This window comes from Microtus oregoni, unplaced genomic scaffold, assembly GCF_018167655.1.
Source record: "Microtus oregoni isolate MIOR12 unplaced genomic scaffold, Mior012 000048F_ref0000485, whole genome shotgun sequence".
NCBI lineage: Eukaryota > Metazoa > Chordata > Mammalia > Rodentia > Cricetidae > Microtus > Microtus oregoni.
In genome coordinates this window covers 7,289,946-7,299,845 of record NW_024543222.1, presented here as the reverse complement: position 1 = coordinate 7,299,845, position 9,900 = coordinate 7,289,946, and the positions used below count along the sequence as shown (strand labels likewise).

Below are 9,900 nucleotides of genomic sequence, written 5' to 3'. Positions count from 1 at the left end.
CACTTCGGGAGAAAACGAGGGGGAAACTAGCTTTTCAAAATTATTCCGAAGAAAAGATTCGTTTACTTCTAAGTGTCCACACTTGGCAAATTGGGGGGGGGGGGACCTTTGATACGCTACAGGCCGATTCACTTTGTCAATAATTTAATAAGTTCAAAGAGAATCTTTGCAAGGAACAGAAAAGGGCTTTTTGTTTTTAAATCAAGTTGCTGTTGTTTTTCTTTTTTCCACCGCTGCAAGTTTGTTTGTGGTTCCGAGAGCATGTCACCCGGTAGCAACTGATTTTTATTCGTTCCAAAAAAGATAATTTCTTCCTTACCCAACCTTGTTCTAAGAGTTCTCAGTGACACAGCTCTGGCTCCAAGAACTCTTAAAGTACAACGGACACCTACGTGGCCTCCCCCAGAACGCCCACCTGTGCTCAGGTCTAAAAGGGCAATGACTAAAGCCCCGACGCCTAGAGCTTAGCCTTCCCAGGTAAAGGAAGGCCCAAGCGAGAGTGCGGCAGGGCTCCTCCAAAGGGCCCGTTTTGTCTGAAGTTTTCCAGTCTACATGGGCCGCCTCGGCCTCGCCACCCTGAGCTGCCACCTTTGGAAACTTCATCCTCCACGCAGGAGCAGTTTTGCAAGCTCCCGTGGTGACCCTGCTGACGTTTCTGACTCAGGCAAGAAGCAGAATTCTAAAGTAATAACCCTAACACCGAGGGGCGTCCGAGTGCAGGAGGGGTCCGGAAAGGACTTGTCAGTTCAAGGTCGGTTTGGACCACGGGACCCGCCAAGAAAATCGGGGACTGCCCGGTCACCGCCAGCCTTCGCTGGCGCCCTGCTTTGGTTTTCATTGATTCCCTCTGCAAGAGCGCTGCAGAATCTCCAGCCACCACACCAGCCTTGGAGAACCAGAGCGCGTTAATCTATTTATATGGATTATTACAGAAGAACAGCGGGCGTTGAGTCACCCAAACATTTGCTTCCAAAAGACCATTTCTAAGCACTTTTGGAAGCCGGCAGGCTCCGGGAGCAGAAGCCCAGATCCGCATTGAGGCGCGGCTGTAGCAATTTCCAGTGCTGTAAACGCCAGCGAAGACCGGGGTACCGCGGAGACAGTTTCGAAAAGTAGTGGGATGTATGCGTGTGGTGGTGGTGGTGGTGGGGGGGGGGGGGGTCCTAGTCTAGACACGCGCGCGCGCGTGCACGCACACACCCACACACCCCGCTTCACACTGAGATTCCAAAACTGTGACATTCCTAGAGTAGAGAGCAAACTTACACACTCGGACGTCCCGGGTCCCCCGCCTGCACCGCGGCGCCCCCCCCTCCAAGTCCCCTCACCCCACCATCCACCCTCCGGCAGCGCTCCCCTCCCTTCTCCTCCCCTCGTGTCTCGTCACCCAACCCGGAGCCACAATCCTCCTCCCCCTCCCCTCTCCAAAATCCGGTCCAATCAGCGACTTGCCAACCCTGAAGACTGCCGAGCCGTGATTGGCCAGAGGTCTCTAAGGTGAAGGGGGAGTATTTATTAAAGAGACCCGGGGCTGGGAGTTGGAGAGCCGACTGCGCTGCTCGGAACTGCCTGGAAACTTCAGTGGGGCAACAACTTAACCAGTTCTCAGTCCAGGAACTTTTCTTTGCAAGAAAGAGGGGTGCAAGTGGCCCCGATTTCGTTCCCTGTCTTTCCTTCCATCTCCGCTTCGATTCGCCTTCCCGGGGTTTGGAGCGGGCAGCTGAGTACCCGCCACCCAGCTCCTCTGCTAAGTACTCACCGCCCCAGCCCGGTGGCGCGCCAATCTCCCCGGGAGCCGCTCGCTTGGCGTCCGCGTCCGGGCTGCCGAGGGAAGAGGAGCCCCAGCCGCTGCGGCTTCTCGCCTTTCCCAGCCACCAGCCCCCTGCCCCGGGCTCGCGTATGAATCTCCTGGACCCCTTCATGAAGATGACCGACGAGCAGGAGAAGGGCCTGTCCGGCGCCCCCAGCCCCACCATGTCCGACGACTCGGCTGGCTCGCCCTGCCCCTCGGGCTCAGGCTCCGACACGGAGAACACGCGGCCCCAGGAGAACACGTTCCCCAAGGGCGAGCCGGATCTGAAGAAGGAGAGCGAAGAAGACAAGTTTCCCGTGTGCATCCGCGAAGCGGTCAGCCAGGTGCTGAAGGGCTACGACTGGACGCTGGTGCCCATGCCAGTGCGCGTCAACGGCTCCAGCAAGAACAAACCACATGTCAAGCGGCCCATGAACGCCTTCATGGTGTGGGCGCAGGCTGCGCGCAGGAAGCTGGCGGACCAGTACCCGCATCTGCACAACGCCGAGCTCAGCAAGACTCTGGGCAAACTCTGGAGGTGAGCGCGCGGGACCGCAGGGTGGGCTCGGTGGCTACCGGGACACGGGCTGCACTCACCGACCGCGGTCCGCCTCCCTGAGCCAAGGAGTTGCAGCCTGGGATCTGAGGGGCAGGGCTGCGAGATGGGAAGCGGCTAGGGGAGGTTGGCTCAGAGTTTGAGAAAGTTCTTGGGTTAGCTCTTGGAGACGGCCGGGGGTGGGGGGGGACGGTGTTGTGTAGCACGTAAGTGCTCGCTTTTAGTAGCGGTAGGGGAGTGACGGGTGTGCCAACTCGGTCCCCTCGAAAAGAAAAATTAGGGAAAGCAATCTCCCCACCACCACTCCCCCCCCCCCCCAAGTTGCGCTCTTTCCTGGGAAGAAGGGATGAAGGGAAAGCTGGGATGGAAGTGACCCAGGCAAGAAGTAGGGAAAGCTACTGAGAACCGGTTGGGGCGTGGACCGACAGAGAGCTTCTTGCAATTTAAGTGGGTTTTCGGAAAGTTTTTACAGGGTGTTGGGCGTGGGGGGGGGGGGGTGGACCGCTCCGGTAGCAAAGGCGTTTAGAGCAGCCTCAGCAGGGAGCTATTTTCATCTTCAGGGTTTCCAAAAGAGGAGGCCGGGGAGGGGGCGGGGCGAAGAGTGACCGTTCAGGTCGACTCCGAGCTCTTGAAGAAAGAAAGAAAAGTTCTGAGTCTCAGTGGAGGATGGCAAGCCGAATGGAGGGAGGAGGGGAAGTGCGCGAAGGAGGGGTGGGGACATGACAGTTCCCGGGGTTTGACTGACCCCCCCCCCTTTTCTTCTGCCCCTCTTCCCAGGCTGCTGAACGAAAGCGAGAAGAGACCCTTCGTGGAGGAGGCGGAGCGGCTGCGCGTGCAGCACAAGAAAGACCACCCCGATTACAAGTACCAGCCACGGCGGAGGAAGTCCGTGAAGAACGGGCAGGCAGAAGCCGAGGAGGCTACAGAACAGACTCACATCTCTCCCAACGCCATCTTCAAGGCACTCCAAGCAGACTCCCCGCACTCGTCCTCGGGCATGAGCGAGGTGCACTCCCCGGGAGAGCACTCTGGTGAGTAAAGCAAAGGTGACCCACTAGACTTAGCCACTCTGGGCCCCCCGGGCACACCCTAAAGCGCGCTCCCCCCCCCCCCCGAGAATCTGGGTGGGGACTTCGCGCTCCTTGGAGTAGGGAATTCCCTGCACTCCCTCCCTGTCCAGCACCCACCGAAATGGGCAGGCGCGCTGGACACACACACACATACACACACACACACACACACACACACACACACACCTCGCGAAACTTGCCCACTTTTCTCTTTGCGCCTCACCCCCAAAGCACACATTCTTCTACAGGTAGCAATTTAGTCTTCCGGACCCTTGGGACCTCAGACCCCTCCCCTGATAAAAGGAGCTTGCCTAGTGTGTACCTGCGGGTTAATCATTGGGCGACTTATCGCTGGTGCAGCGCGCCTCCTGCGCAGGCTCGGGTCCTAATGACACCTTAGCAACCTGGGAGGTTCCCCAGGGGGCTCCTAAGACCAGGGGCTTTGCACACCCTTTGTTGATTTTTTACGGTTTGTCTTTCTCTTTTATTGCCTGCAGGGCAATCTCAGGGTCCGCCGACCCCACCCACCACTCCCAAAACCGACGTGCAAACTGGCAAAGTTGACCTGAAGCGAGAGGGGCGTCCTCTGGCAGAGGGGGGCAGACAGCCCCCCATCGACTTCCGCGACGTGGACATCGGGGAGCTGAGCAGCGACGTCATCTCCAACATCGAGACCTTTGACGTCAATGAGTTTGACCAATACTTGCCGCCCAATGGCCACCCAGGGGTGCCGGCTACACACGGTCAGGTCACCTACACCGGCAGCTATGGCATCAGCAGCACCGCTGCCTCCCCTGCCACCGCGGGCCACGTGTGGATGTCAAAGCAGCAGGCGCCACCTCCTCCGCCGCCGCAGCCCCCGCAGGCCCCACAAGCCCCGCAGGCGCCTCCGCAGCAGCAAGCGCCCCAGCAGCAGCAGCAGGCACCCCCGCAGCAGCAGGCACACACGCTCACTACACTGAGCAGCGAGCCGGGTCAGTCCCAGAGAACACACATCAAGACAGAGCAACTGAGCCCCAGCCACTACAGCGAGCAGCAGCAGCACTCCCCGCAGCAGATCGCCTACAGCCCCTTCAACCTTCCGCACTACAGCCCCTCCTACCCGCCCATCACGCGCTCGCAGTACGACTACACAGACCACCAGAACTCCGGCTCTTACTACAGCCACGCAGCGGGCCAGGGCTCGGGGCTCTACTCTACGTTCACCTACATGAACCCCGCGCAGCGCCCCATGTACACCCCCATCGCTGACACCTCCGGAGTCCCTTCTATCCCGCAGACCCACAGCCCTCAGCATTGGGAACAACCGGTCTACACACAGCTCACCAGACCCTGAGGAGCCCTTGAAGAGGGATGGCGATGGAGCTGATCGTTAAAAAAAAGAAAAGAAAGAAAAAAGAAAGAAAAGAAAGAAAGAACCGAAGAAATCAAGAACCAGTTGAAATTCCTTTGGACACTTTTTTTTTTTGTCGTTGTCCCTATTTCTTAAAGACATGTAAGCGAAGGTAACTAGTGCTGAGATTCCAGGAGAGAGACTTTAAGACATTATCCGAGCACATGCCAACCTATGGCAAATGGCCGGGCCACTCTTGGCCAGATGGACCCACCTGGATCATCAAGGAAGGACCTGGTTCCTTCAGAGTCAGCTTGGAGGACGATTGGAGAATCTCCCTGCCTGTTTGGACTCTGTAATTATTTTTTAGCCGTAATTAAAGAAAAAAAAGTCCTCTGTGAGGAATATTCTCTATTTTAAATACTTTTAGTATGTACTGTGTATGATTCATTACCATTTTGAGGGGATTTATACCTATTTTAGATAAAAAATTAAATGCTCTTATTTTTCCAACAGCTTAACTACTCGTAGTTCAACAGTGTCCCCTAGCCTTCCTTGCAACCAGAATATTTGTGTACAGATATGCTTTCTCCTTAAACAAACAAAAAAAAACAAAAAAGAAAAAAAAGAAAAAGAAAAAAAGGCATTGTTATAATAACATTAAAAATAAATATAGAGTTTTGTTACATCATCAGTTTTGGGGGTGAGCTTTGGTTAATTCTCCAGGCTCTCGGATTTCAGGAGCAGCTGCCTTAAAAAAAGAAAGAAAAAGAAAACCTTATTTTGCAATAAGGGGAATAAACATAGAGAACATTGGTGAGCTTTATCATATAGATATATATTTTTTAAATGAGAAGAACACCTTGAGCCTTAAACCCCCGCTGCTGGGAAAATGCAAACGCTGTTCCTAGAACATTCACTGTGCCTGCCTTTGCTTGCTGGCTGCAGCCTCAGAAGGAAAGCCAACGGCAAGCCAAGGAGACCGTATTTTCTTGGGGAAGATTTTTTCAAGCAGCCTGTAAGTGCCCAAGCACATTGCCCCCTGGTTGCCTGCCTGGGCCCCACGTGCACAGCAGATGCTGGAGTAGGCCTGCTCAGACTGTGACTGTCACCTGTGCCTCCCTGAATACCAGCGTTTAACCTTCAAGACATTCCACGTGCTAAAATTATTTATTTTGTCAGGAGGAGTTTTCATTTTTTTTTTAAGAAAAAAAATCTCCTTCCTTTTTTTTCTTTTTTAATTTACTGTCTTTAAGGTAGATTGTTGGCGCCTTCCTCAAAGGGCATCGTCATCTGTTAAATTATGTTCTTAACTGTAACCATTTTTTTTAATTTATCTTTAATCTTTTTTTATTATTAAAAGCAAGTCTCTTTGAAGTCTTCATTCTAGATTTGTACAAATGCTTTCTTTTCGTCCATCCTTGTGGTTTTTACACCCCCCCCCCTTGTTGTTTTTGTTGTTGATAACAAGCTGGAAACCTATTTTTCTCTGTCGTGTACACAAGAGAAGGTACAAATGCCGTCGCTCATCACTTTGTCGTTTGCAGTGTTTTCTGCCACGGGCCTTTGGGCTGCCTGGACTGACTGTGGAAGTGTCCACGTGTTGTCAACGCAAGCCCCTGCCAGCCTGTGTCCTGGCTAGCCCCCTGCCTGCTCTCCTGCACAGAGACATCCATGGGATGGACAGACCTTAGTTCTTACTCACTGCTGTGGCTGGAGAAGATGAGGATTGCTTTTCAAATTTCAACAACAGCAGACTTTTTTTTTTTAATTTAAAAAAAAAGATATATTAACAGTCTTAGAAGCCAGTAGAGTAAAACCTTAAAGCATTCTTATAATATGGCATCCTTCGATTTCTGTATAAAAACAGACCTTTTAAAAAATATTTCTGTAACTTAAAAAAAAAAAACCTGACATATAAGTCCTATTTTCTCTTTAGGTAAGGTTTGGTTTGTGTTTGTGTTTGTTTGTTTCCCCCCTCCAAACTTTTTGTTCTCTGTGGAACTCACCTTTCTTTCCTTCCTTTCTTTTTTGTATATTATTGTTTACAATAAATATACATTGCATTAAAGTGAAAACAGCCCTGTGGATTTATTTCCTACGTTCTCCAGTTAAAGGCTGACTTGAGGGTTCCGGGTACAAAAGAGATTGTAAGAGGGTGATGATCTTAGTGGTGGTTTCGATTTGATTTGATGGCTTCCCTTGCCAATTTTAAACTGCGCAGTGAAAGACTGAGTCTCCCACACCCCCAAACCTGAACACAAAGCCTCTTGGAAAGGGTCACCCCAACAAGCCACACAGAAAATGTCATGTCAGTGTTGCCGGCTCTGGCAAAATGTGTGTTGTGGTTTTCAAACCCCTCTGCTTCAGGGCAGACGCTGTTCTCCTATGGAGGTCAGAGGGGAGAGGGAACATTAGGCCGGACATCAGCCGCCTGTCAGGAGACCAAATGCCAGAGGGAGTGGCTCTTTTATCTGAATGCCATATGGCAAACTCTATGTTATTATGGACACATACCAAAGAAATGGGGTGTCCACTTGCCAGGCGGTGAAGCCAGAGGGAAAGAAGGTTGGCCTACCTAAAGGAGACGAGGGGGAGACAGGGGAAAGCCTGCCCAATTAACCCCTGAAACCATTTCCGCCTCTCCTGATTACTCTGCAGAGACAACGAAGAGAGATTGCCGCCCACCCCCCTCCGGTTTAACTCATCACAGAGAGATGCAGAGGAGCCATCCTCGGAGAAATATGGCCTAATCCTGTTTTCTTTGGCCCCAATTCGATGGGGAGTTTCCAGGTTCAGAGCGACATTCAGGTCATTTTTCATTAAACAGATGAAGTCACTCCTCCTTCCCTCCCACCTCCTCCAGGCACCTCCCCCCAGCTGATGGGGCCCTGTGTCTAAGAAGGTAAAGTCACCTCTACCACTCCAGGCAAAGTGCTCTGCTGCTTTCCTGGCTAAACTCCCACACCAGGATCAGGGCGACCAGGACAATGATAGTTATCCAACAAAGGTAACATTAGTTTGAGGTCTCCCTTGCAAATTCCTCCCGCAAACCTTGACTGAGGGCCTGGGATCTGTGGGGGACTACGGAGAGCTCTCTCTGCACCTCCAGACATCAGGTTCTTGTCCTTAGGAGTGAGATAGTCCCGGAGTTTGTCCACCACCCTGACAAAAGTGTCTTCTTCTTCCCACTCCTGCTAGCTCTCACAAAGCCCTTTTTTCAAACAGTCCGTGGTAGCCACTAAGTCTTATCCACCTTACTCCTCCTAATCTCCACACACTGACTCTCCCACAGGCCCAGTCTAAAGCCTGCTGCCTTTTCCTTATTGTGCCCAGTCGGGCCTTCTGAGAGACAGGATGTTCTGTTGTGACATACATGTATCAGGGTGGCTCAGGGCAATTTATCCACCTGATGCCTCAGCTTCTTCCTTTTCTGAGAATGTTTACAGCTGCACTTTACCGTCGACAAGATTATTTTGGAGAAATTTTCAGTCACCACTACTCCAGATACAGACTGAGGCTGACTGTTGGTCTGAAAAACAGCTCTTCTGTACTAGGATTTTGTAAAGCAAGACTCATCAAGGGCTCCTTAGTGGTCTCCAATATGGAATAAATACCCAGGATACAGCAGAGGGTCCCAAGGACATTCTTCAGAATCCGTCTCACGGCCGCCCACCCACATACTCACTAGATCTAGCCAAAGCCCAATGTCACCAGATTATGAAATGTTTTAGAGAAAGTTTTATGGTAAATCCAAAAACATGGGGCTTATCACCCTGGCAACATGAACACAGGCTGTGGACCTCGGAGAGCCCACAGCAACGGCAATATCACAATATCAAAATCAGCAACAACATTTACACCCACGGGAACTTGTTTATTTGTGTTCAACTTCAGCTTTTCTAGCTTACCAAAAAAAAAAAAGGATTTTTTTTTCAACAAAAAGGAATAATACAAGCAATTTAGAATCAGTGTCTTTGTGGTTCATTATTAATCTTGAACTACATGGAGGAATCTGAGCTGGGTTTTGACTTTCTCACTTCCAATACTCTCATCGTTTCCTACATCCTCATCCTTCTGAGGCATTTTTTTTTTTCTTACATTGAATTGATAGGTGAACTGTCACTATAACCAGAGACAGGTTTATTATGGAGAAGATGAACCAGGGGTTCACTGGCCTGGGTTCACTCTGCCAGTAGGTGAGGCTAACTAACAAGTGAGCTCCAGGGAGCTTCCTACCTCTGCCTCCCCAGCACTGAGATTCAAGCCTGAGCTATCACAGAAGACATTCTCAGCACCTCATCTTGTGCAGCAAATCCTTTACCAACTGAGCCATCTCTGAAGCCTTTTACGCTATTTTATTGCAAGAGCCATTCTCTAAAGGCAGGAGGGTGAAGCTGGACCTGCCCTCCACCATAAACTGACCAGTAAACCCCACCATCAGATACTGGAAATGTGACCCTTCTGTCTGTTCTCAGTAGTGCCTGGCATTCAGTAGGTCCTTAACTAAAGCCAACCTCTCATTACATCCATGAACATGAGGGCACGAACATAGATTACACCCACGTGACTCCAACGGCTCGCCTTGGTTGTCAACTTGATATATGTCAAAGAGGGAACTTCAGCTGAAGGACTGCCTCCATCAGATTGGGCTGCAGCATGTCTGTGGGGCCTTTTCTTGACTGCTAACTGATGCCAAAGGGCCCAGCCCACTGCGGGTAGCACTATTCCAAGGCAGGAGAACATGGGCTGTATTAGAAAGACAGCTGGGTATGCACCCTGAAGCAAGCGAGTAAGTAACATTCCTACGGGATTTCTGCTTCTGCCCTGACGTCCCACAACGATGAATGGTAGCCTGTAGGGTGAAACAAACCCTCTTCTTCCCAAGCTACTTACGGTCACACACAGAACAGAAACTAAACAAGAATGGATGGCATTTTAGCACTGGTCCTTCTACAAGCTACTCACTGTTCAGAGATGCATATGGTTTCCCTCCTCCAGGAATGATGTGAGGAGGTCATTTGTCAATCTGTTGTTTCATTGGTTAATCAATAAAGAAAACTGCTTGGCCTGATAGGTCAGAAAATTAGGTAGGTGGAGTAGACAGAACAGAATGCTGGGAAGAAGGGAAGTTAGGCAGACACCGTGC

At 51.2% G+C, this 9,900-nt stretch overlaps 1 protein-coding gene across 1 annotated transcript; it reads left to right on the top strand.

The window, feature by feature from the left end:
• The first annotated feature begins 1,551 nt into the window (after window positions 1–1,551).
• Window positions 1,552–6,829, top strand: Sox9 (SRY-box transcription factor 9). The gene is made up of 3 exons (XM_041635937.1): window positions 1,552–2,330; window positions 3,126–3,379; window positions 3,916–6,829. Exons 1-3 carry the CDS (start codon window positions 1,900–1,902, stop codon window positions 4,752–4,754), a joined length of 1,524 nt encoding a protein of 507 aa, XP_041491871.1. The 5' UTR covers window positions 1,552–1,899; the 3' UTR covers window positions 4,755–6,829.
• The last annotated feature ends 3,071 nt before the right edge of the window (window positions 6,830–9,900 follow it).

Bases quoted from the DNA above. Each gene is read 5' to 3' on its own strand.
- Sox9 (XM_041635937.1), top strand. From the start codon at position 1,900: ATGAATCTCCTGGACCCCTTCATGAAGATGACCGACGAGCAGGAGAAG. The intron at 2,331-3,125 runs GTGAGCGCGCGG...CCCTCTTCCCAG, and splicing joins ACTCTGGGCAAACTCTGGAG to GCTGCTGAACGAAAGCGAGA. The intron at 3,380-3,915 runs GTGAGTAAAGCA...TATTGCCTGCAG, and splicing joins CTCCCCGGGAGAGCACTCTG to GGCAATCTCAGGGTCCGCCG.